We start from the raw sequence: 27555 nt of genomic DNA, 5'->3' as shown, positions 1-27555 counted from the left end.
TGGTAGTAATGACTTCATTCTTAGAAGTTTCCCTCCTATAAACAGCACACATATCATACGACCTATTGAAAATCCCACCACTACAGTATACGCTGTACAGCATCAAGAAATCACTGGGGTTTTGTTTTTGGTGCAATGTGGTCCCCTGATATGCAACATGCAGAAGGACCCGTTCTCCTTTGAGCAGGTGTGTGAGGACATGTGATCAGGCCCTCACATCCTCGACCAATGAAGCAGGGTCTGTAGAGGGAGATCTGCCAGCTCTCTGCCAGGCAACCAGACCATTCCTCACTATTCCGTCGGGCTGGCCAATCAAATCCCTTGACTTTAAATCCCGCCAGCTGTATCAAGGTATAGGCCCCGCCCCCTGCTCTCTGCATGATGCTAATAAGGGAGCGATGTCGAAGAGAACAGAACTCAAATGCCCCAGGATGCATATTAAACAGTATGTCCCTGCTCCACCCAGCCCTCCAGTGCCGACCTCTCTGTTTAATCAGCCATGCTTGACCCCCCTATCTCACTCGACAATAGACTCACAATTCTCTCTCCATTTCCATCTCTCACTCTCTCAAGCTTCATGTCTCTCATCCCTTTCGGTCTCTCTTTCTTTCTCTCCCCGAGTTTCTCTCTCTCTCTCTTTTGGATGGTTCTAGAATGCGAGGTTAAGCACCCTCTTTGGTCAGGAAGCTATAGTTGTAGGCCAAGTACCTAACTGTTGGGATGTCAATGAAATGTAAATTATTAACTCGCTTCCCAGCACTCTCCCACTCTTCCTTCCTGACCATTGATCTCCCTTCCTCTCCCTCTCCCACTCCTCTACCATCCTCTCGGTGTCGACCTCACTCCGAGGTTGCAGGAGATTGTTTCTAAGCTCTTAAGAGGTCACTGACCTAGAGAGGCTCTGTTGGTGACAAACTACTTAAGACACCTTCACACATTGAACTAATTACCCTGGTGAGCGGCATGGTGTGGTGCGAACGAGCATTGTGAAAGTGAAGAAAGGTTCCAACTGTTTCGGGGGCACTTCAGCCAATCAGAAGGTCCCATGTGGACACAGAAGTCCATATTCTTGCTGTCTATAATCATATTGAGATTTAAACAAAAGTGCAAGAAGCTAGATAGTGCTAGCTTGGCCATCCTTCCCTTTTCGTCTGTTTGATGTCAACCAGACAATGAAAAATAGCAAGCTAATCCTAGCTTCTTAGCTAGTTAGCCGCGCATAGCTTCAAACGTTGTCGAGACCCACGCAACGTTGACCATTTGCAGAGTGTCGAATGGAACTGCTTCGTTTGTGCCTTTGTGAACACACCGTTGCCACGCCGAAAATTATTCCAGAGTTTGCTGACAGCTCATGTCTGTTTGAGTCTATCGTGTCTCCGTGGCACCTCTGCGTGCCTACTGGCTCCAGAGACACCGTAATGACAAAAAGCCCCAACCTCCACTGGAATGGTGTTACACGTCGTCGCTGTCTCTGATGGTGTGTGGCCGATGTGCCTGCCAAGCCTCTGGGGACTGGTGGGTGTGATTGTGCGTTTGTGTGTGACAGAGAGAATAGGGTATGTACAGTAGAGGCTGTGATGCGTTCAGACAGTATTGTCTTTGTCGTGGCGTCTGTGACTTTGTCTCAGCCGGCAGCCATCAGGGAGCGTGTGTCACCTGCCGCTAACTCAGGTACTGTCAGCGCTGAGCCGGGGCCAGGACACAGACACAGTCTGCTGCACTGTGGTGTGTGTGTCTGTGTGTGTGTGTCTATCAGTGTGTGTGTCTGTATGTATGTGTTTGTGTCTGTGTTGTTTAGCCATCACTCTGGTTTTGTTGTGGAGGATAGTGGCCCCTGGTGCTTGTTAAAGGCATTGGTAATATCTGTATTTCTACCTTAACATATGTACCACTGACTCCTTCTAGTGGTCGGTTACAGCTTTTACAACTCTTTTCAACCCCTGGTAGGCCTCATCTCAGTCATTCTCAATCTTCTTCAATTGTGGGGAAAAGCTTTTTCGATTTTTATGCATCCATTCTGGAGTGTGTTTTTCAGTTTCAGAAAACAATGTGGAGTGGACATTCTTTATTCCTTGGCTGGAGAGATCTAGCACCGAGAGGTGAAGATCTATAGCCTGGCTCTGCCGACCTACGTACTTACGCTCAATTTGGATTTTGCTTCCGTACTTGGTCTGGCCGTTCAGTAGGTAAGTCAGATTTTGCAGGTTCCTTTTTAACCGGCCAATCAGCAAACAGAGGGAGTGGCTGAGAACGATGACGTTGATGTCGTGCGCTAGTTCGTGTTGTAGTTCCGTAATGGCGGCGTAGAAAGATGCGAGTCAAGCCATTCAGTCCGTTGTGGCAACGCTGCCGAATATCCAACATCTAAAGCCGGAGCAAGAACAAGTTTTGCTGAGTTTAGTTGGTGGCCATGATGTTGTGGCCCTCCTCCCCACGGGGTTCGGGAAAAGTTTCCAGCTACGGCAGCTAGCTCTGGTACAGTAGTGGTGAAGGAATTGGCTAAGACGAACGCTAGCGATTGGTTATGGCAGATCAGAGTGGCTCTGGGCAGATCCAATAGTTTTAAACTTCAACAGAGTACCCGCCTACAAGGAAGTCAACGCTTGTCAATGGAGCGAGGCCAAACTCTCTGGTCAAATGAAATGTACGAGAGTCTGGTTAGGACCAGGCTAGAAGATGTTGGGCTTCAGTTCAAATTAAGTGTGTGCTGTATAATAAGAGAAATAGCAAGGATTGACGCAGATACAGAGTGCAGTGACTATGTGTGCCACTACACATGAGAGAGTTAGACAGCAACTCCATGTGTCCTGGCCACCCAAACATTAAACCTCCTTTTGAGTGTAATCCATTCAAACCCATTGAATACATGAGTCTGTCTGCCATGCTCCCTGGGTGGGCTGTATGTATTATTTGTAAAGTGCTCTTATGAGCAGGAGTCTAAACAGATAGCAGGCTCTCTATTCATTAGGATCCTGCTACTGCTGCTACATTCTGTGCATCTGAGATTACTCAACCTTATAGCACTGTACTCCTCCCCCAGAGAGGGTTTCTGCATCTCCTTTTACTCGCTCTGTCTTCTCAACTCTCTCTTTCCCTTTCTCCTTCTCCCTCTCTCTCTCTCTCTCTCTCTCTCTCTCTCTCTCTCTCTCTCTCTCTCTCTCTCTCTCGCTCTCTCTTTCTCCTTCTCTCTCTCTCTTTCTCTCTCTCCTGTTTTCTCCCTTTCCCTCTATCTCTAATCCCTTTTTCTTTCTCTCCTTTTCCCTCTCTCTCTCTCTCTCTCTCTCTCTCTCTCTCTCTCTCTCTCTCTCTCTCTCTCTCTCTCTCTCTCTCTCTCTCTCTCTCTCTCTCTCTCTCTCTCTCTCTCTCTCTCTCTGTCTCTCTCTCTCTCTCTCTCACTATCTCTCGCTCTCTCTTTCTCCTTCTCTCTCTTTCTCTCTCCTGTTCTCTCCCTTTCCCTCTATCTCTAATCCCTCCTTCTCTCTCCCCTTTTTCTTTCTCTCCTTTTCCTTCTCTTTCTCTCCCTCTCACTCGCTGCCTCTCTCGTACTCGCCCCCCGTCTCCCGCTCACTCGCCCCCACTCAGTGTGGCTCTCTCCCACTCCATTTACCCTCTCTCTTTCGACTCTCTCCCACCCTCTATCAAACACCCCTCCTTCCTTCCGTCAGCCTTATCAGGCTGCTCCCTCCATGTCTCCTTCCTCTTTTTCTCCCTCGGTCTCCGCGCCTGCGGAGTGTGTGCGTCCGCGTGTGTGTGCGTGAGCGCGCCCAGGAAGATGAGCTTGCCCGCCAACTCTGAGTATCTCTCCCTGGAGAGGATAGCCCGCTATCGGCACGCCTGCTCCAACGGCTCTCCGTACGCCACCAACCATCCTATCGACATCAAGCCTCGCAGGAGAGGGTAACAAGGGGTCTGGGCTGGGGGGAAGGCGACTGGGTGGCCAGAAAGAGGCTTAGGGGAGGCATGGTGGAATTTGGATGGTCTGGAATGGAGGCTGTGTGTGGGGGGGAGAGGGGAGGGGGGCGCTGGGGGGTTTGTGTGTGTGGGCTGTGTGTGTGTGTGTGTGTGTGTATGTGTGTGTGTGTGTGTGTGGGAGGGGTGGTTATGCTGATTTGCATTCCTCTAGTAATGTTTCTTTTTTTCTTCGTACATTTATTAGTTGAGAGGTTTGACAAAGATTTTGTTGCCTGCGAGATGGGGTCGCCGTAACTGTCGCCGTATACTGGAAGCATCAAATGTTTTCCTGTGCAGTCTTTCTCCTATGTCCTGCGTTCACAAAGTTTCTCTTTAAGCTATCGGTTGTTCTATCCGTGCAAGAGCCTGAAAGAAGTGGCAGAGGAGGAAGTTGGAGAGAGTGATTGCGCTATATAAGCCAGGTTTATTAATCGATAATAGCCCTATCCCTTCTCTATACTGTGTGTGTGTATGTGTGTGTGTGCCTTCTTATCTGAGCCCAACCTGCCATGTACTGATAAATACCATCCACCTGGGCAACCCTAATGAGCCCAGCAGCCCGAACATTGGAGCTGGTCTCAGTGTTATGTAAAGTTGCCATTGCTCTGTGTCTATGTGGCGATAGCTTTGTAGCAGCTTTTTGCAGATGGGGATTTGTACAGCTTTGGCCCGGCCCTGTTTACTCTGTGTAAGGCCAGTGTTGCTCAGGTGTTTGTCGATAGCTACAGCACACATGACCTGAAAGGTGTTTGTGTGTGTCTGCGCGTTTGTGTGTGTGTCACTCTTTCTCTCGATGTGTGTGTCTTTACATGTGCATCTGTATGTGTGTGTGTGTGTGTGTGTGTTGGTGCAGCCCTGCCAAGCAACACGTCTCTGCCTTTAGGCAGTACCATTAGGAGATTGAAATAAGACACAAATAAGCCTCCATCCATGCTCCATTCATCAGAGTGGGCTGTTTAGTCCATGTTCATGCAGGCACAGAACATTTAGTCTTTTCAGTTGACAATTTGGCCTTGTGGTGGATTCCAAGTAAGCTCATAGCCATAGCACTTTCCTCCCATTACAGCTAATTCTGCCGCCTTGTAGACCTTGTTATTCTCATTCTCTCTCAATCGTACCAACAACTACTGCAGCTAATGCCAGGTACTTAAATCGGAATTATTAATATATGTGTTTGTGTGTGTGTGTGTGCGTGTGGATGTGTTTGGGTGTGTGTGGATGACAACAGGCATGCACATTCACATGCGTGTCTGTGTGTGGGTGACAGTGGGCATGCGTATTCACATGTGTGTGTGTGTGTGTGTGCAGGCGACAACGGGCATGCAATTTCACATGCATGTGTGTGTGTGTGTGTGTTTGTGCATGCGCGTGTGCGCCGGCGCGTGTTTAATGTGCCATAGGGACCATAATATAAAGTACTGTACCTTGAGGGACTCTGAGGTAAAGGTCACTTCTATTACAGATATGCTGTGTGACTGAAACTCTGCCTGTCGATACAATGACTGGAACAGCCATCTGTCCTTATTGCACTCTCAGCGTAAAGTAACGCTAACCTATCTAATCCTTTGTTTACAGATTGTGAAAGTGAACAAGATTTGACGAACCATATACCGGTTTCAAGGAAACAAAGGATGGTTCTCTGTAGCACAAATCAATCATGCAGTCGTTTTTTTATGTGCTCTGAATTGCGGGGGGGGTGTTATCTCTGTGTGACCACTAGGGGGCTAAGGAGCTTAGCGGAGGGAAGGGATCACAACCCTGGCTCCACCTGATGCTTTTCAAACCAGTTTATAATTCAGCCCCCACCTGTTTCAGCACCTGTCTTGTAACTAACATTATAAAGGCTCAAACTAAGGTAGCAGCATAAACCTACATTTCTATGGCGACGGCTTTCACCAAGATTTTACTAAGATGTCTAAAATAGAATCCCTGTCACTGAACAAATATGACATGATAATCCAGTCAGGAAACCAGCCATTATATCTGGCATGTCCAGGCTAGTCATCGTCCAGCTAAATTACAGTGTGTTCCTTGGCTATGCTGTGTGGTCCAGGTCGTCCAGTCCTGGTCAAATGCATCCCCTCAGTGGACATAAGACTACGCTCTTATATTACAGCCTTGGCACAGACACATTTTCTAATTATAACGTGGAAAAGAATATTTCAAACTATTTGAGCAACAACAAATTATAACGGAATCTTTCAATATAATCTTGGCATTTATAGTTCTGAAGCATCTTACTATACAGTGAAAAGTAAAACTTTAATGTATATATTTTAAATATTATCGGGTTTTCTACGGGAAAAAGACTCTGAAATACCCCACAAGACCCGGCTGCTTTTTTAGGGATATATGACTGCAGGAGTTACATTGATAAGAGGTTATCCCCCTATCTAACTTAGATAAGAGGATGTAAGAAGGTTAACAGAACTCATTTACTTATTTAACTACTCTCAATACTGATGGACGAGTCTTACGCTGCCTGCTATAATAAATAGATGTATTGAAGTATTTGATAAATGTCATTGAGCCAGGTTGAATCAGAACTGGTCTGTCTGATGAAACAATGTCCCTAGATGCTTAGGAATACACCAGAGGTCAGATGACGCACGACTAAATTTAGGACCAAAGAAAAAAAGTGATGATGACAAAGGGTGTCGATGATTGACACCTGTAAGCATTGAACGCCCAGTTCAGATTTCACACCTCCGTCCCTGCCGCCAGTCACTCAAGGACACGTCCTGCTCTACCGCACATCACATGCCACGATTCCTCCAATCACTGCCCGCCTCTGTGTTTGAATGGAGGGCCTTCGCCAATGAGCTGCTAGATGAGAAGCGTCGTCTCAGACCGCTTCCTGGAAAGAGAACCCCTTCTTCTCATATTCTAAGAATGGGGTCAATATGATCTCGTCAAAATGTTTACGATTGCGTCACGCCATGCTATCTCCTTGTAATGATACACCAGATGGGGTTGGATCCAAGTGCAGAGTCCAGATTTATTAGAAAGCTAAGGTCAGACATGTATACTCAAAAAGGCTCGGACCGAAACGCAAAACAAGATCAAGACTTTGCACCGGACACTCCACAGACACTTAAATACTAAAACTAAACAAGACACAGGTGTAGCTGATTGTCCTAATAGTTCGGGGATGCTGAGCGTGGCCAATTAGCTGCAGAAGGTTCTGGCGTTACACTGCTTCAGCTGTTTTGCCTGGTTAGGATAGCGGCCTCATGAGAAGCTGAGACTGGATTCTAGTCACTCTCTCTGACGTGTGTGAGAGAAATCTGTTGTATTTTTTCTTCCTGCACACGTGCACGTATGCCTACACCGCCCTGTACATAAAGGTCAGAGTAAACAATTACGAACGGTGAAGTCAAGCATCTGTGTGTGCCTTGCTGAACTGTGACATGTGTGTGTGTGTGTGTGTGTTATGTGTGTTTCTGAACGCTTGTGCAAGCGTGTTCCAGCGCGTGCTTCTGTGTGTGTGCTGGCGATCGCTTGAACACATCGATATCGCAAGAAGAACGCGTCGCCGAGGGAGTATGTGCGTTTGTGCTCGCAAACGCGTCCGCCCACGCGCACGTTCCGCCCACCCGCACGTGTTTTTCGCGAGCGCGCGTGTCCGCGCGTGCGATGCGCGGCTCCCCCCTCTCAACGCAGGCCCGTCTCCCTTCTCTCTCGAACAACATAAAAGCCGCTTATTTGCTCTTGAGCTGTGTGGTGCGATCTATAATAGTGTGACACTGTCTGGGCACCAGGGGGGAGTAGCGAGGAGAGTTCCGGAAGTGAATAAAGTTAAGCCATGTGAACCCTGTGCTCTGCTGCGTCTTTATTCTATATCGTAAGAACCCAACGCGACAAGCGGAGCGTTCATAGGGAAATAGGCGGCGTCCACGAAGCGAGGCTCTAAAGGTAGCAGGGAGACCAGGCATTATTCCTGAAGTGGCCAGCCCTCTCTTTCCCCCGAACCCCCCTCATGTCTCTCCCTCAACCCTCCTTCACCGCCAAACCAAAGGCCCCATCCTTCCTCGTCACACAGCTGTCCCCGCAGCCGCCCTCGCCGTTTGCGTAGACGACACTGAAACGTGCGTCCCCGCCAGAAGCGTGCGTGTGAGCGTGCCGGCGTGTGTGTGCGTTTGTTGGGGAGGGGGGTGGGGGTGGGGTAGGGGGTATGGAAGATGTGTGAGTCCGTTAAGAGTAGGCCGTGATATTAGACCTGCGTGATCAGAGCTGCACTCAGCTGCCCTAGTTAGGCTCTAATGGGAACTCAGTGGCTGCTTGTGTGAGCCTGTGTGCATGTGTGTGTGAACGTGTCAGTGTGCCAAGCCACACTGTTGCAAGCCGTGGCGTTTTCGTGACTTTGTTCTGAACTCGTCGATTGATCTTTGTCCATAGCCCATTCCCTCGGGTGTTCCTGTTGGTGGACTGGTCTGACACACACCTGTCTGGTGTAAGCCCACAGCTCCAGCTGTGAACCAAACAACCTATGAGGTCATAACCGTTAGGTTGTAACGCAGCGTCCACGAAAACATTTGTCCAAACTTGACAAATGATTTGAGGGACTAATGGCACAGGAACACTGTGTCTGCTGTTTGGAGGCATTTTGGCTTCAATTGTGAAGGAGGAGTCACTGTACAGGGCCCTCCGTTACCTAAGCAGACACCTCTTCAACTCTGTTGCTTGTGTCATCTTTATGAACAACCCCCAAAGCCCTTCTCTCCTGTCTCTTCCTTCAACCCTGACTCTTTGTCGTCCCTCTCCCCCCTCCCTACATTCCTCAGCTGTCACTCCCTCTTTCTCTTTCTCTTCGTGCGCCCTCCTTTTTCCTCCCTTCGTCTCCCTCTCCTCTCCGCGCTCTGTTTTGTTGTTTTTGTTTGGGTTGCTGTTGTGGTCGGAGTGCTCAACCCCGCGTCGACTCCCTCCGTATTTCTTTCTTAGCTTACGACATGATCCTGTTCGCGATGCTGTGCAGTCCTGTTCCTGGGCACACACGCCTCTGTGTGCTCTCCTTGTGTGCTCTGCAACACTTTGCTGCGTCTACTTGCTGTCACGGTAGGTGTCAGGTTACCGTGGCAGCAGCCTGACTGACACTCGAGCCAGAGGCTGTGTTCGTTCACTGGACATGGACAGGAGCCCCGCCCTCGAGTGAACGACTGTGAGCAGCCCTCCCGCTCTGACAGCGCTCAGACTTGCAAGAAGCAGAGAGAGCAGGAGAGGGCGGGAGAGGGGAGAGATAGTCGGGAAAGAGGGAGGAGCGCACGAGGACAGTGGAAAGGAGGTACTGACAGAGGGGGAGAGTTTGTGGGGAAGAAAAGCAATGATACATCTTGAGAAAGAGATGCTAGCGCTAGGAGAAAAAGAATAAGGGACACCCACTCATTGGTCAAGACGGAAGGCAGAAGGAGTGTGGGTCCACTCTGACTTCCGCCCAGTCTAGCTGAGGGGCTCAGCTGCTACAGCACCTCCCAGACTTGAGGCCCTCAACCTGGGCAAGAGCAACTCTGGGACTGGGACCAGCTAACCACCTAGAGGGAATACAACCACAGGACCTACCTACAGGAGTCTAAAAGTGATTTGACCAAGTTTTCCAGGGACAAAAGTTGGACTGACAGACCCAGAGGGCTGGCTACTGGTGTACAGCAGGAGCGGAGGAGAAAGGACTTGTCGGTGTGGTGGTGGAGAGTGTTTATGTCAAGGGATTCGCGGGCACCTGTGGTCCGACTACAATAGCAGCTCTGGGTCGGGATCAGAAAGGGGTGTGTTTGTTTGTGTGTGTGGCACAGCATGAGTATCGTTCTGAAGCCCCGCTCACGTTCAACCAGCTCTCTACGGAACACAGAAGGAATCTGGTAAAGAGACCCAACCGTCCTGAAACGCTGTATTTGCTCATTTCTTTCCATATTTCTTGCTTTTCATTCTCTCTAGCATTTTCTCTCTTTCTCTTGTGTGTCTTCTCTTCTCGTCTCTCTGCTCGGGGATATTTTCTGCCTCTTTTTTCTCTTTTTTATTTTTTCATTTTTCTCTCTCTCTCTCCCTCTCTCTCTCCCTCTCTCTCTCTCTCTTTTTCTTCCTCCCGCTGTCTTCATGCTGTTTCTCACACCGTTGTCGTTCCCTCTCTTCTTTCCCCCCTCTATCCATCTGGCATCCTGTCTCACTGAAGGTTTCCAGCGTCCACTCGTCACAGTCGTCTCCACTCTTTCCGTCATCCCTGTCTTCACTCACATCCTGCTCTCCTTGTCATCTTCCCTCCTCACGTTGCCGAACTTGACAGTATGGAGCTACAACTTTGAGGGGATATAAATCAAATATAACCAGCTGCTACTATGATAGATACACGATGCAAATGTTTGGTTTTCGTCGTTGGACGGAGTTCAGGCTTAGGAGGGCTGTATGTTTTTACCAGTTTAGCCACACCCGGACACAGATGACATGGAATGGGCCCATGAGGTGATTCCATCGCCTTTGTGATTCCATGGTTTTGGCTACTGCAACAGCTGTGAGTTTGAGCAGTAGCCTAGCCTTGCCCTGTGACAAACCAGAACACTGTGTAATGAACTCAAAGCCATATGTCCCTGTGTTGCACCTCTGGGTCAGAACACGTCGTATACCGCGTAAGGTACTGACAGACACTCTAGCAAGGTCGTAAAAGACCTGCGTAAGCCCTTGTTTACTGTGGAATGTCAGTCAGTCAGTTACTGGGTCTGGTCTTGACAGCGGGAAAAGGAGGAGGGCCGTGTTTGGCTTGTTGTAGAACGTATTCGCAATGGAACATCACCCCCCCACACACTCCCTCCCTCCCTCCCTCCCTCCCTCCCTCTCTCTCTCTCTCTCTCTCTCTCTCTCTCTCTCTCTCTCTCTCTCTCTCTCTCTCTCTCTCTCTCTCTCACTCTCTCTCTCCCTCTCTTTCTCTCTCTCTCACTCTCTCTCTCCCTCTGTCTCCCTCTCTCTCTCTCCCTCCCTCTCTCTCCCCCTCTCTCTCTCCCACTCTCTCTCTCTCTCACTCCTGTCTCAACTTGTCCTTGGCAGTCTTTGCATCCACTGCAGAGATGAACTGGGCTATTTTTATGCATCCAAGTAGAAGAACCCTGAGCAAACACTTGGTGTTCTGGGCTGGTTCCTTCTGTTCAGATACCACAAACTAAGAACTGTCTGGAACACCAGAAACTTGAGACACAGGATCAGGTTGTTCTCACGCAGAGAGCTACAGCTCCCCTAAGCCCCTGTACCAAGAAGAGAGGGATAGAGAAAGAGCGATAGTCTCTTGAAAGGAAATTCTATTCATCAAGACAATCAAAAGAGAGTTAAAACACGATTGAAGTCCACAGATGACAGACAGGTAACATGATCAGATTTAGAGGGAGAACAACTTCAGCCCTCTGTCTGAACTGAACGGTGAAACCAGTGCAACACAACGGATTGCTGGAACACTTCCTCAGAAATGTATGTCAGTTATTTTGAAAACAAGTTGTTTTGAGGTTATTTGGATCTGCTTTTGCTGACATCGTGAAGATGTATTCATTCAAGTTCAGGAGCACTCAGGAGACATGAACCTTTCTGTGGAATGCTTTTCAGTTTTCTCCGTGGGATGAAGTTCTTGTCTATCTACATAGCCTTGCATTGTGCATTCACTGACATTCAATTTACCTCTTATTGACTAGGGTTCTCTTTACACAATTATCCATTTATTAGACAATGTATTAACATTCTGTGAGTGTGTGTGTTTGTGTGGGTGTGTGTGTGAATGGGTGTGTGTGTAACATGATGCCTCCTTGCGTGGTGGAATTCTTCATTCCATAAGTTTAAGTTGAGCCCTTCAGCTAGATAAACACTAAATGGTTAGTGATGTGTGTGTGTTTGAGAGAGAGAGAGACAGAGAGAGAGAGAGAGAGAGAGAGAGAGAGAGAGAGAGAGACAGAGAGAGAGAGAGAGAGAGAGAGAGACAGAGAGAGAGAGAGAGACAGAGAGAGAGAGAGAGAGACAGAGAGAGAGAGAGAGAGAGAGAGACAGAGAGAGAGAGAGAGACAGAGAGAGAGAGAGAGAGAGAGAGAGAGAGAGAGAGAGAGAGAGAGAGAGAGAGAGAGAGAGAGAGAGAGAGTGAGAGATGTGGAATGCCCCCCTGGGTTCCTTTATTAAGCAAACATGACCCCCAGCCTAAGGCCAGAGTTGGCTCAGGGTGTTTGTCATACTTTATTGAGCGTTGAAGTGTCAGTGCCTGGTCTTTGTCAGCCATCTCATTGTCAGGGCTACAGGGTTACTGGTTGTATACTTTACTAAATGTAGAACCTACTTCAGCTCTAAGATCCTAAGGTCTAATGATCTGATGACTTACAGTAATGAGCTGACGAATGCTGTCTTGAATGCTTCCCACAATTTGTGGATGGAAATGACAAGGTGTGAAAAGATAAGACCAAGATAAGACAAAGAGAAGTCCTGTGTCTGCCCTCTGTGGGGATGTAGACATTGATAAAAAGGGTATGTTTGTGTGTGTGTTTGTATGAGTGTGTGTGTGTGTGTGCGTGTGGGACAGCACAGGCCATGAGGAGCATTCCTGTGTTATCAGAGTGTGTAATAGGCTTATCTTTTATCTCCATGGCTGAACGCACTGCAGGTCCTAGCCTCTGGTGACTGTGCTCATGGCTCCGTCTGTGACTTCACAGCACGCTGGGGACTCTGGGAGTCACAAGACCTGTCACAGCACCCCTCCCCCTTGTGACACGTTAAAGCCCCCTCAACCACTACACTCATCTTTGATTTATATATAAACCGTGTGGAGTCCTATGTGAAAACGTGGAAAACAATACAAAACTTGTGGGCAAATATGGCCAGTGTTACTTGCTAAAGTCAATTAGCTAATGTGGTAAATCTATTGATCGTAAACTGGGCTTATCTTTGATTCCATTTTAATTGGGCACTGCTTAGCCTTAACTCTGACAGAGAGACCCAGTGTTTGTCCATAAGGATTAGCCTTTTTTTGCGTTTATTGCTATTTACTTAGCGCTTGTTGCTAGTGATGTATCTGTGGTGCCACAACATATGCTGACCTTCCTTGTTTCTCTGAAGCTCCTCTGCTTTCCGTTCCATATGTCACTGTGACATCACAACAGCCAGTCCCTCCCCCACCGGCCTTCTCTCACTGGCTTTGTCACCTTCCAATAGCTGCAGGCTGTGAAGGGTTTTGACTTTGAGGAGGGCAACACACACACACACACACACACACGGCTCCAAGGAGTCTCTCCTCTCTGTCGTCACAACCGTCTAAAATAAAGAGCGAGTGTCGTCTTCCCTGATCACGCTGTAGTACAAGCCCCGTCGCCCACCCTTTCACACAAGCACACGCACACACTCTCTCACACACACGCACACACACACTCACTCTCACACACCTACACATCGTGTCCTCTAAAGCAGATTAAGCACCAGATTTTGACCTCTCTCCCACTTCCACACACAGCAACCCCTGCTGGTTTTGTAATTGGTAGAATGACCATTCACTCCGTGGCCTGGGGAGTCCATTGTTCCCTGCGTCAGTGTGCGTTGTGTGTAAGAGTGTAGCGTGTCTGTGTTTCTGCGTGTAAGGGGCATTTTTGATGCCGCGCCGTGCGTGTGACAGAGGATGGCCCTCCGACTTTAGAGAGAGCACCGAAAGCTGCTCCCCAGCCTTTCTGTCTCTTTCTCTGAAGTTCTTCATGTACTTACAGCGGGGCACTATAAAAAGCCACGTGTTCACTTGATACTTCCGTCTCTCCAGCCTCCTCAAAGAAATGACCGCATGACAGCCCAACTATAGAAATGACTGCCTGCTCCTCCTGTGTGTGTGTGTATTGTACACGAGGTCTCCCATCTTGGGCCAAGTCGTCATGGGCTCAGTTGGGTTGTAGGGTTAGGCTCAGTTCTGAATTTCCATTTGACCCGCCAGAGAGACTGGACTTATAAGGCTTCAGAAGGGGGAGAGGTGTTAGGAGTGAGTCTGACGCTCTGCAGACAGCCTCACTGGAGGTTTCCAAGCGCACAGTATTTCCTGTCACCTGTTCAGTGGTGGCACGACCCATGCTTTGTTTAGCCAATCAGAGCTCCTCCTCCCCTTCTTTGCTTTGAGCTTGTCTGTCATCTGTGATGTGTAACGGGGCTTCCGGCATGTTCCATTCCAATGTTCCTGATCACATTGCTGTACATAGACCGTAGCGTGTAGATGAATACTGATATGGAAGGGTTGATCGCTGACTGGGTAGGGTGGTCTTCTTGCGGTCCTGTCCGTCTTATTCTACCTTGTGGTTTTGTAGTATTAAACGCTCCTCTCCTCATCTCTTCTCCTCTCCTCAACTCACCACTCCTCAACTCACCTCACCTCTCCTCTCCTCACTTTACCTCTCCTCCCTATTCCTCTCCTCAACTTACCTCCCTTCTCCTCTTCCGCATCTCCTCCCCATCCCTGACCTTTACTCTCCTCAACGTACCTCACTTCTCCTTTACTCGCCTCTCCTCCCTATTCCTCTCCTCCCCTCTGTGATTATTACTGCATACTGCTGATGTCAGAGCTTATGGTGGAAACGAGTCCTACATGAGGACTGTGAACGTATGCGGTGTGATGTGTGTATAAGTGTGTGTGTGTGTTACACGTTGAAGGTGGTGGCTAAAATGAGGGATGGGTGTTGCATCAGAATGTGTTACTGCACATTACTTTCAGTAAAGTAACTGAAAGTAACTTTCAGTAATGTGTAATGACTTTTTACCTGTGGGCACGTGTATGATGAACATACACATACACAGTGTATTTGTCGGGAGAACATGTCAGCAGATACTGTATGTGTGTTTTGTGTGCGTGTGGTTGTGTGTTTGTGTGTGTTTAATATATCAGATATTACAGATTGAGAGAGACTAACTACCAGTGTGGCTGTTCTGACCAGCTGAAATTCAGGGCTGTAATGAGCGAGAGAGAGAGAGAGAGAGAGAGAGAGAGAGAGAGAGAGAGAGAGAGAGAGAGAGAGAGAGAGAGAGAGAGAGAGAGAGAGAGAGAGAGAGAGAGAGAGAGAGAGAGAGAGAGAGAGAGAGAGAGAGAGAGAGAGAGAGAGAGAGAGAGAGAGAGAGAGAGATAGGAAGAGAGAGAGAGACTGAGAAAGAGAGACAGATAAAGAGAGACTGAGAGAGAGCAAAAGAGAGCGGTTGAGGGTGGGGGGGGGGGGGCTGTCATTGTGAGGGTAAATGAGAACACTCTGTTTTCCTTTCATTCAGACACCAGGCAGGGGGCCAAAGTGTCCCGTTCTGCGCCAACAGTGAAGTTTCAAACTCTTTCAAGCTACTAGGACAGCATTGACTCACCTCATTAGGGTGTGGGAGTTGCATGAGTTGTAGTCCAACGCAGTCGTTTGTGACCACGTCCAGGAAAGTGGTCCTACAGATGTTCTCTGTGACGTGAATGGGGTGACCTGATGTACAGTAAGAAACGTGGAAACATCGTCTGTACTATGGTTTAACAGTGGTGGTGCCTGTATGTCTGCACATGTGTTTGTGTGTGTGTGTTTGTATGGGGTCATTAGTGTCAGATAGGGGTCAGCTGTGTGTGTTGTAACTGTTATGATTGAGATGTGTGTTTGTGCGTGTGAGAAAGGTAGAGAGAGAGAGAGAGAGAGAGAGAGAGAGAGAGAGAGAGAGAGGGGCTTGCGTCATGTCTTCAGTCTGCAGTCTCAGCTTAAAGGAGCATCTATAATGCATGCCACACTAGCAGCTGTCTGAATGTGTGGCTGAGCTTTACATTAACATGCAACAGTGATACACCTCCCTTGGGGAGACAAGCTACATGTACATGAAACCTCTGTTCCGGTGACTGTAACTGATCGTAATGCCTTATCGACACCCTCCAACTGGAAGCCAAGTGCCATGTGCTGTTTTGTCAGTGAGGGCTGGTATCACTAACTGGTTCACATGAAGCATCGTTCAGAGGGACTTACATTTACCTTTAGTCATTTAGCAGATGCTCTTATCTAGAGTGACTTACAGTAAGTACAGGGACATTTTCCCCGAGGCAAGTAGGGTGAAGTGCCTTGCCCATGGACACAACGTCATTTGGCACGGCCGGGAATCGAACCAACAACCTTCTTATTTAACAGCCTGACTCCCTAACCGCTCAGCCACCTGACCCCTTGTGTCATGTCAAGACACACTGGCTTTTTGTGACCAAAGTTTAGACACAGTTTTTATGAATGAATACAGACAGATGTAGTTCAGGCCTGGCACAGAAACGTACATACAAGCAGACACTCACAGACACACACACACACAGACACACACACACACGCAGACACACGCGCGCAGACGCACCGGTCGTAGCGATTAGTGCTTTGTCCTGGTCTCAGCGAGGGTGATGTTGAAGGATTATCGCGATGGCTGTTCTCCAAACAGAGGGGACAACCATGACGAGAGGGATAAGGGATGAGGAGGACGAGGAGCACGTCATCCTGGCGTGTGTTTGACGTCACTCAGGAGGGAATACCTCTGCTATCAGCATCTATCTCTCTCACACACGGGATTAATTACTTAGCAGGGTGAGTGAAAAGACAGGTGTAATCCCTGGCTGGAGGATGACCAGGGGGACACTAAGGAGTCGTGATGTCACAGGGGAAGTGACATTGTCGACCCAGATGGTGTTGATTCGCCCAGTGAGTCATCATGGCTCTGCTCAGAGCTAAGGTCCTGTCCAGAGGGCATGAGAATGTATGGGGTGTAATCTCGGTCTGAAAGACTGGGAGTGAACTAAACACATGAAAATAACGCCTTCAGGAATTCCGAATTAACTATTCAGAAGAAGCTAACTTCATGGATTGCGAAAGTGCGACGTTGATTGATTTGTAGAGAGGAAGGCCATTGAGAAACAGTGTTGTGGAAGAAAAGGTGCTTCAGTTATTGATGTGGATTGAGATCATGTTGCCAATGACAATTTCTGTCTCTCTCCTCTCCGTCTTGTAGTTTCGATGTGGACAACGGGACGTCGTCGGGTCGCAGCCCCCTGGACCCCATGGCCAGCCCGGGTTCAGGCCTCATCCTGCAGGCCAACTTTGTCCACAGCCAAAGGAGGGAGTCCTTCCTCTACCGCTCGGACAGCGACTATGACCTGTCACCCAAGTCCATGTCCCGCAACTCCTCCATCGCCAGCGACATGTGAGCGGCTCATTTGCTTTCTTCTTCTTCTTCTTCTTCTTTTTCTTCTTCTTTTTCTTCTTCTACTTCTTCTTTTTCTTCTTCTTCTTCTTCTTCTTCTTCTTCTTCTTCTACTTCTTCTTTTTCTTCTTCTTCTTCTTCTTCTTTTTTTTCTTCTTCTTCTTCCATTTGATCTACTTTACCTCTCGTCTCCGGCTCTGCTACACCCCCTTCCCCCCCGCTTGCCCCTCCCCCCCTCTCTCTTGAAACGAATAAAGATAACTCATAACTAATAACTCTGGTAAATAACCAGAAAGGTTGTACAAGGGGACTGGGCAAGGTCAGTTTCTGCCTGTGCCAGACACTTCTAGGTCATGGCTGTGGGCAGTTGGAGCTGACTAGCTGACTGACAGCTGGTACTGAGGTGTCAGAGAGAGGCCGCCTGTTCCCAGCCCTACGGCATGAACGAGCTTGTCACTGTGAAAACACACATAGTCCGACAGGAAAATCACACATGGAGTCACACATAGACCCCCCCCAACCCCCTTCACACACACACACACACACACACAGAGTGATTCCAGAAGTGAGACCATATTGTGTACAATGTAGCATTGCCGTTTATCAAGAAAGCTCTCAGTACATTTACACTTGTGATTTGGTATACTACAGTTGCGATCCTTAACAGAAAACACTGTTCCGAGAAAAGTGCCGAGATTTATAGGAGATGGATGAGAATGACAAGATACACTTGTTACCCAATGATGAAGGATATGACCCTGTCTTCAGAGATTGATTGTTATACAAAAGCCAAGGACGGTTAAGGGTAACTACATTCAACGTTCACATTCGCGTCCAATGTGTACATTCAAATACTGACAAAGCAAATCAATACACTGCATAGACCAGTCTTTCTGGGAAAGCTGATACGCTGTAGAGTACACGAAGGAGGAGAGACTGTCTCCTGCTCTGAATTGACAGTCATCAGGAGAGCTTTTCTTTCCACAGTTACTTCAAGTTTTTTCAGAATGTGAATAGTTCACATTCTGAATCAACTTAAAGTGCTCCCCTGCGGCATCAAATTCAAATGAATGCCAGTAACTGTGGAAAGAGAAGCTCTCCTGTTGACTGTCAAATACAGAGCAGGAGACAGTCTCTCCTCTCCCATGTTCTTTCGGGCCATCTCTCCTCCCCCCGCTTCCTCCGTGTCTCTCTCTACCTCACATGCCATGTGTTCATAAGCCTGTTTGATACTACTCTTACCGGTCTCTTGGGCTCTCTCACTCATCACAAGCACATTCTTGCTCGCTCTTTCTCTCCCCCTCCCTCTATGTTTAGAAGGCTTTTATTTGTGTCCCATTCCAGTTCCCTGACCATGGGAGCGTGTGACAGCCATATCTCTCCGAGTCTTTCCCCCTCAGGCTGGCAGAGGGGTGAGAGGGCAGGCTGGGGGCTGGGATCAGGGGGATACCCACGGGGGTCGTCAAGAGTGACGTGACACATGCTGTATGTGAGAGAGATACAGACCGCCAATAACCGGATTCATGGCTTTCATGTATTCTCACATGCTCATGTGGAACAGGACATCCTTTTGATGTGGATTTCAGGGATCCTTGTGCTTGTGAAGTGCTCTACTTACACTGTATGGTTATGCGTGGTTATGAAACAGCGGTATCGCTTTCCCCTCGGTGTCATTTACCTTCTCTGGAAATTCATGATATTCATGTCACCTGGAATGATTCACCTGGATAGCCATGCTTTGTGTGCAAGATCAGGTTCGGGGATCTAATTTGAATGTGTTTTCTCTGTTGCAGTCATGGTGACGATATGATTGTAACACCATTTGCACAGGTGAGTTCAAATTCAAACTGGTATGTTAATGAACAGTATTGTACTGTAACACCATACACTGAGTGAGGAGCATGTGTTTGTAGTATACGCCTTCTAACCAATGGATACTTTTTTCATTCTACTCCTCTCCTGAATTAATTCCCTCCTCCTTTTCTCTCCAGGTTCTGGCCAGTTTAAGAACTGTACGGAATAATTTTGCTGCATTAACCAATTTACAACAAGAAAGAGAAAGGGCAAACAAGTACGTTGTGTGGATGATAACCACATTTCAATCCTATCCTATGCTAGTACATTTCCAGTAGAAGTGTCTTGGGGTACAACTTTTTGTGTGTGTGTGTGTGTTGTAGTCACAAGCTAGTCTAGTACTATGCTGTAATTACAGACTACTGTATTGCATTTGGATGTGAATGTCACTCAATGGCCAGCAGTAGAATGTCTCCCCTTGCTGGCCAGACATGGCATTACAACAACATTAGCCACAGCTCTGTAAAGGTGCCCTCTTGCCATAATGCTACTGTTCAACCTGAGAGCTGTTGGAATTGACGACTGAGCCTGCTTAAGAGTAGATGTTAGTTGGGGGGTGGGGGTGGTTAGGCAGACAGGAGTTGGAGGAGAGAGCTGTAACCTGTTTTGGGTGAGGTGTCAGTGTTTTTTTTGTGTGTTTTTCTCTACACCAGAAGATCACCCATGTGTAATCCACCCCCTATCACCAAGACCTCCTTTACAGGTACGTTGTATCCAAACATACATGTTTGTGAGTGTGTGTGTGTGTGTGTGTGTACATAGGTGTTTGTTTATGAGCAAGAGAAACACACAAACAGGGACAGAAAGGATGTATGTGTGTGTGTGTGTGTGTGTGTGAGAGAGAGAGAGAGAGAGAGAGAGAGAGAGAGAGATTATATTAAATATAGGAAATCCTTATTTTGCTCGGGCTCTGCATGCGCATATGTATGCACACACGTGTGCATTCGTCTGTTCAAGTGCAGTCGCGCGTTTACAAGATATGTAGCCAGCTCTCCGCACAGAGGAAACAGACGACACGCAGATCCAAATGCCACAAGTCACCAGGTTAACACTGGCTGCATTAGGTTTGACATACTTTGCCACGGGGCTGTAGATCACAGAGAGGCATGGATAACAGTGGATCACTCGGATCGTCGGTGCTTCTGCTGGAGAGCCCAGAGACCTCGAACCAAAACAGACCTTGTCCTTGACGTGCTCGGCTCCTTGTACCCCGGTCCACTGGGCTACACTACATATACTGTCCTGTCGCTCAACGGCCACACAGGGTGGAGCTAGCCATGCATGATAACGCGTCATGAAATGGAATGTGTCGATTTAGCGTTTATTCACTTTTTTTTGCCTCTCTTTGCCTCTCTCTGTCAGTCTCCTTCTCTCAGTTTGTTGAGCTTGCACAGTATTCAGACAAAGTACACAGAGTATGTTGATAAAGCGATGACATTGTGCTATTATTAGACCTTGTGAGCGTGGGCAGGTACATCCATTACTGGTCCAGCCGATACGCAGCATCGCGAGTCATGACGCTTGTTGGAGTGTATCGGCTACTTTTATTGCCATGCCTGTGGCTTAACAAAAGTTCCGGTTAGAGTAAAGAACTGTAGCTTGGATGCTGGGGCTACCTTGAATCTGAGGCTGGGGCTGAGGCATTTGGAGGCTGTCGAGGTAGACTTTAGGAGGAGGCTGAGCATGATGTCGTGGCTTTGAGGGAGGCCGTTAAGGCCTGTTTGAGTCGTTTACAATGAGTCATTTAGCAGACACTCTTATCCAGAGCGACTAACGGTAAGTACAGGGACATTCCCCCACGTAGGGTGAAGTCAATCACCCTACTTAAAGGACACAACGTCATTTGGCACGGCGGATAATCGAACCAGCAACCTTCTGATTAATATCCCGGTTCCCTAACCGCTCAGCCATCTGATCCCTGTTCTGGTTATCTTTGGCTGAGGTTAGCTGGCTGAGACCTGAGGCGGAAGGCTGTGACTGAGAGTGAGGTTGAAGCTAAAGATTGAGCTTGCTGTGGAGGATAATAAAACTGGTCATTTTTATTGAGTTTTAAATGGTAGACAGAGAGGATAGTAAGCCATTAGAGTAGGCTTGAATACAATGGACAATTAGATCTCCATCCATCCCCACCTTCATCCATCCATCAATGATCTAAGTAGAGAGGGAGAGATGAAGGGATATCCATCCATTCATCCCTTCATCTCTCCCTCTCTACTTAGATCATTGATCAAACATGTGTCTATCAATGTATTGATGTCCTGCTCTGAGCTGTCTTTTAGAACGAGCTAAGAATACACATCCATGACCTCTGACCCCATAATGATATTCTTTCCGGTCAGTATTTCAAGTTATTTCAGTTGGTTACAGATTATAGAAGGGTGAACAAACGTTAGCCTTTGTCGTACCCCTGCCCCCCCTCCCCCCACACACACACACTCACACACACCAAAAATCAAATCAACTTTGATTTGTGTAGCCCCTTATGATAGGCAATATCACAGAAGGCATCAAGTACTCCTAAAGAACTGCCCCTAAACCAACCAGAGACCCACCCACCCCTCCTTGTCCTCCTCCCTCTCCTCCTTCTCCCCTGGCCCCCCTCACTTTCTTCTTGTCCTGCTCCGGTCGGTCCAGGTGCCGCTGGATTCCTCTCCGGGGTTTAGCGGCAGCCCTGTGTCTGTTTAGCACAGTGGCCTCTCGGAGCACTGGTGTCTGATGTCGCACTGAGCATGAGAAAAATGTCATTGACGTCAGTGCAGTCGCTGTCAAAGAGAGTGGCACTCTCATCCGCTGATGCCACACGATGGAAATGGGGAGGGCGGGGGACAGAGAGAGACACCGAGACAGAAAACAGGGAAGGGAAAAGGGAGAGGAGAGATCCAGAGGGTGTGCTCGAAACGGACAGGATGAGGAAGACGAGGAGGGAGGGATGAAAGGAAAGAGACCGAAAGGCAGAAATGGGGGGTGTGGCGTCGGGTGAGGTACAGTACAAAGACGGAGAGAGAGGTAGGTGAGGAGAAAGAGGGGCATTTGAAGACGGGAGCGCGAGAAAGAGGAAGTGGCGAGAGACGGAGGACAGGACGGGAGACAAAAGAGGGTAAAGGAAGTGGGTTATAAGGTCGGGGCGCGCAGTCGGGGCGCTGACGTTTGCGGGGCCATGTTCTGCATCGCGGCCACCTAACTGCACGTGTGTCCAGAACGCTGCACGCCCGCAACAATCCCTCGGCAGGGCTAGCCACCCTCACCCCACGCACCATGTCAGAGGCTGATTGAAACACAACACGGCGACGTGTTTTTGGACATGCTATGTAGCATTGTTTAAGGTTCACTGCACACACACGCGCACACATACACGTCTGGAAATCGTATCACAAATCCAAAACAAGTGTCCCAAACAAATCTCAGATCTAGAACTCGGAAATTCATGACTAATATGGCCGCTGGTTGTGAGAGAGAGAGCTGTCTCTGTGTTTGCTGCGCGTAGTTCCCCTCCCAAGGGGATACCGGCCCCAGATCACCCAACACCACCTGCCCCCACCCTCTCAAACTCCCATACCCTGTGTTCGACCACCCGTCTTTATGAATTGATGTGGAAGAGATGCACACATCCTATTCATGCAAAGTGACTTTGGCAGAAGTCGGCTGTAAAGTTGAGAGAAATGAAAGGTCTAGAACATAGCTGTGCTGTAGCAAATAAGACAGTTCCTCGTTTTAGTGTAATACGTCTATGGACTCATGCCTCCATTGTATTCCCCTCATTCCCTGTCCCACCAGGGACTGTAGATTGCATACTGAAACAGTCTCAGCCAGTCCAGTCAAAGTCCAGTTTGTTCCCGTCTAGTGTAGTCTGCTCTAGTGCTCAGCCCCTAGCCCCCCCAGCCCTGACTCCAGATCCAGCACCCGAATCCAGGACGGGCTTTAGCTGCGGCCCTCTCTCATCCACAGTGCAGTCCTTTAGGTAGCGCTCCGAGGGAGACCAGCGATTTCACGTTCATCTAGCAGGGATACCGCTGCAGCTGGTCACCGCTGGTCACAGCCCACCGCCCGGAGGGAAGAACACACACACACACACCACAGTGCACACTCTGGATTACAGCTCTCCGTTTCTGAATATATTGGATGAGCAGCCTTTCAACGACAAAGAGGCTGATCAGGGATGATGTGTTGCGGCTGGGTCTGCGTCTGGTGTTTGTGATCTGTGTGTGCGTGGACTGCACACCGCAGGTCCTTGCCAGCATGCTACAGTGAGGGTGTCTTTATTCCGGTTCAGGCAGTGTTGAGATGACGCTTCGCTGGGTCTGAGGTTCCCTCCAGACCCCCCCCCCCCCCCCCTCTCTTTCTCTCTCCTCCTCATCCTCCACTCTCCATTCCTGTTCACCCCACCATCCCTTGATACCTCAGCAGGCTGACATGGGCCTGCTCATGAAACTTCTGTTTATTCTGCTCCATGACTGGAACTACACCTCGATGGACTATGAACTGAACCTGAGGCACAGAGAAGCCTGAGACTCGGCTGTAGTGTCTGTGCGCGAGGGAATTGTTGTTGTCGTACGTGTTGGAAGCATAGAGGCTACCTCAGTATTACATTGTTTATGCTCTAGTAGTTATTCAAGCTGGATCAGAGGCATATGTGTGGACATTAGGCCATCACCCAGCTGTTGCACTTGTGGAATTGATGTCCGTCCGTCCGTCCCACACCGTTGGACACTTGCTGTGTGGAGAAGGGGCCTCCACAACAGGGGAAGGTTGCGGTTGTGACCAGACTGGCTCTGAGCTCAGTATCTCGGGTTAGGACACAGGACTGAGCCCCTCTCTCGGTCCCTTACTACCCCCCCCCTGCCTCCCCCGGTTCAGCATGAAGAGTCGCCCATGCGTTCACTCGGGGCGTCCCAGCATAGCTGTGTGTGGGGTGGCGGACCCAGGGTCTGGAGACCCCTACGCTAGCCCCCTGCAGCGGGCCTGTACTGACCCCCTGCCCCCCTGTCTCGCCCCCCCAGAGGAGGCCTACCAGAAGCTAGCCACAGAGACTCTGGAAGAGCTGGACTGGTGCCTGGACCAGCTGGAGACCCTGCAGACCAGACACTCTGTCAGCGAGATGGCCTCCAACAAGGTAAGTCCGACCAATCCATTCAATTCTGTGGCGGAGGATCTCAGAATCTGCTGTACTCCATAAAACTACAATATCCAAAATGCCATACAGCCATTTGCGTGTGTCACTATCCACAGAGTAGGACTGACTACAGGCTTGTAGTTTTTTTTTTTACATGTAGTAAACTGTGTGTTTATTTGTGTAGGCGTGAAAATAGCGTGTCTTTTTACTTTGTATAGTTTTGGTCTTTTTCCCACATAAATGATTCAGTGGATGTTAAAGGTGTTGAGGTGAATTAAAACATTGATGCTCTGTCTGCAAATAAATAATGGAATGCTTAAAGTGAGTACCTCTTCTCGTTTGAATGTCACATTTACCAGACCAGTGGTCATGAGATGATGTCCTCATTAAGTTTTTGGGCTTCAATTAGTTTCAGTTTCTCTTTTGAAAGGATCAGAGTGTATGTTCTGATGTATGGCTGCTTTGTCCCCGTGTACTAGGTGAAGAGAAGTTTGTTGTTAAAAGGTCATTCTTACACCGTTGAGTGCAATGTAATGGCCTAGCAGAGGTGTTAGCCTTCCCAGCTGTATGTTTATCAGCTGCACCATCTGAATCTTCGGCTCAACAGAGGAAGATTAGAACTCATATTTGACCATGTCGCTTCATATATGGTGCTTTTCTCCCACCATCTTGGCAGACCCTTGGTGTTTTTGTCTCTCTTTAGTACAGACAGACAGGCAGACAAAGAGACAGACAGACAGACCAACAGGCGTGGTATGTCTGTGTGTGTAAACAGACAGACAGACAGACAGACCGACCGACCGACAGGCAAGGTATGTCTGTGTGTGTAGACAGACAGACAGACAGATGTGGGGTGTGTGGACAGACAGACATTATGTGTGGACAGACAGACTTAGTGTGTATGTGGACAAACACATATTGTGTGTGTGGGCAGGCAGACAGAGATGGTATCTGTGGCTGTGAGAGCAGCAAGGTTGTCAGGCAGACAGGCAGGAAAGGGAGGGAGGCGCGCACTGAGCATGCTCCAACATCTCCTCCGAGGCCTGGCCATGCTGCCATGCATGCTAATCAGCTCCGCCTCCAGTGATGTCACTCTGTGATGTCACAATGGGGGGGGGGGGAGGGGCAGGCGGAGAGAGGATGGAGACAGAAGGACAGACGGACAAACAAGAGACACACACACACACAGAGAGAGAGAGAGACGGATAGCCAACATTGCCATAGCGACAGGCGGTGATCGAGACCCGTATCTCGAAGGCCAAATTATATTTATTCTTTTAATTTTTGGTTCTGCCCGTGTTTCGAAGCAGAGCGAACACAGCCGTGTCCTCTCATGGCTGCCTCTCCGATGCACAGCCACACAGCCCCCGCCCCCCCCCCCTCCCCGGCCCTGGTTGCCATGGCAACACCCCGGGGCCTGGCCGGCTGGCTGTCTCGCTCTGGCGCGCGGCCGTGGAGCCGGGACGCGGGGGGGGCTCCGCCAGGCAGGGTCTCTGGACGGACGTCACACGGAACGGCGGAACAGGGCTTCCTGCGGTGCCCTGGGTCTAGCCGCTTGATGGATGTCTACAAGCATGATTTGAGGAAGGATCCCCACAGTGGAGAAGGGCGCAGAATACAATCAAATAAAACCATATTCAGGACGCTCGAATATTACCCTCGATTTCATATTCAAAATATGTTCCTCCTCCTCCGCCTTCTCTTTCACCTACAGGATTGGCTGTTATTTTATGTCACACTCTGATATACAGCATCATATATATTTAAATTTCAATGATCGTATCACAAAAGATTAGAAAGTAGAAATCATTGAGCCACCCAGCTTTTTGACTCATAGTGACGAAGGCTATATTCAGCAGGGGATGACTATTTTGGGTCACACTTCCACAAAACAAATTATACAAAAGTCACAGCGTAGAATGGTGTGATGCTTTCCAATTTTTACCCAATGGTGTGTTTTCGCACCTCTTACATGAGCTATCAATAGCAGCTATGTGTGTGTGTGTGAGGGAGAGAGGGAGAGTGTGTGTTGGTCTGGGCCTGTGATGGCTTGATCAGAGTCGAACATAGATGAAGGCTCTATATCTCAGTTACCATGACGCCAGTGGTCTCATCTGCTCTTTTGGAGCTGTAAATTACCCACAATACTGTCTGGGCTGAATGGAGAGCCAAGGTGTAAAGTACTGAGAGACAGGTATGTCCCTCTCCTCTCCCCACCTCTTCTCGTCTCTTCTCGTCTACTCTCCTCTTCTCCCCTCTCTTCTCCTCTCCTCGCTTTCCCATCTCTCCCTTCTTTTCCTCTCCCCTCCTCGCGTCTCCTCTTTTCCCCTTCTACCAATTCAGTCATTTAGTATGGAAGTGGCTGGATGGAGGCGTCATTTTCTAAATTTGACTTCAGCAAAAGATTAAGAATTGTGATCACAAAGTCTCTCACCGTCCAAGACCTTTGAGAACGTCAGCCTTTTCCGAGTGACCTTCGAACTCCTCATAGTGATCTCACTGTTGTTCCAAACGTCCTGCCACAGTCAGCCATATCCCAGACTGCCCTGTGACGTTTCTTCATTGTAAAAGTTTCATGGATGTTCACATATTCCACATGTTTTTGATTCTCTTCTTTGTTCCACATTGTGGCCCACCCCCTAGGAAGTTGGTGTGAATCCCTTTCAGGATGAATATTGCATGGATGGAGTAATCTCCGTTACCAGCAAGAGCATCTCACAGATTACCTCAGTTGAATGACACTATTTCCCACCTCCTCCTCAACTCCCCCGCCCCCCCCCCCCCCCCGCCCAAACTCACAGTATGTCTGTCGAAGATCATATTAGAGCAAACATGCATCACCTCAGAAAATGAGACCACTTCCAGTAACATGTACAGAGACAGAGACACAAACCCTACCCTACTCCCTCTTACATCAGTCTCTCTTTTTATCTCTGTTTCCCTCTCTCCCTCTTGGTTTCTTTCTCTCTGCCTCTCTCTCCCTCTCTCTCTCTCTTTCTCTCTCTCTTTCACACACATGACACACCTGGTATTTCAAAGGAAAAGACGGACGACAAAAACACCTCCTTTGAGACATTTCCCTTGACTTCGGTTCCAGCCAATCGCAGAATGGGATGAGCTCACTCTGTTCCAGGCTAGCAAATCAGAGCTGGTGATGAGCTCAACGCATTCCCCTAGCAGGTTTCTTGATTGGCCGTAAGCTTCACTTGGGCGCCAGGCTGAGACACAGAGCCAGCCTTGTTTGGAAGCTGTTGACAGAAAAGCTTCGGTCTCCCAGCGCGTCTGGCATCTTCCCAGCATCCTCTTCTTCATCCATAATTCAAAGCCCTGTGTGAACGCGGGGTGGCGATGCTCTCATCCGACCCCCAGGAAGACACACTCTGTCACCAGCTCTTCCCAAGCTCAGTCCCACTCTCAGGACTCACCTGGACCATGGCTCTTTCTGGAAAGACACCCAGAGCAGAAAGACAGGCTGCTTGTACTCT

General features: G+C 48.7%; 1 protein-coding gene across 5 annotated transcripts in view; it reads left to right on the top strand.

Moving 5' to 3' along the window:
- The window catches only part of pde4d (phosphodiesterase 4D, cAMP-specific), a 129180-nt gene that overhangs the window by 95519 nt on the left and 6106 nt on the right, over positions 1-27555 (top strand). For 3 of the 5 annotated variants that reach the window (XM_084690672.1, XM_084690671.1, XM_084690674.1), the window contains 5 exons: positions 16915-17106; positions 18900-18936; positions 19098-19177; positions 19614-19663; positions 23958-24070. In XM_084690672.1, coding sequence (XP_084546798.1) covers positions 16915-17106; positions 18900-18936; positions 19098-19177; positions 19614-19663; positions 23958-24070 — 472 coding nt within the window. Of the gene's footprint in view, positions 1-9197; positions 9804-16221; positions 16494-16914; positions 17107-18899; positions 18937-19097; positions 19178-19613; positions 19664-23957; positions 24071-27555 lie in introns of those variants that run through there. The other 2 variants (XM_084690675.1, XM_084690673.1) reach the window with 2 other exon arrangements.

This window comes from Hypomesus nipponensis, chromosome 24, assembly GCF_054491055.1.
Source record: "Hypomesus nipponensis isolate SF chromosome 24, ASM5449105v1, whole genome shotgun sequence".
Classification (NCBI taxonomy): domain Eukaryota; kingdom Metazoa; phylum Chordata; class Actinopteri; order Osmeriformes; family Osmeridae; genus Hypomesus; species Hypomesus nipponensis.
The sequence above is the reverse complement of the archived record's forward strand: the minus strand, read 5'-3'. Positions and strand labels throughout refer to the sequence as shown.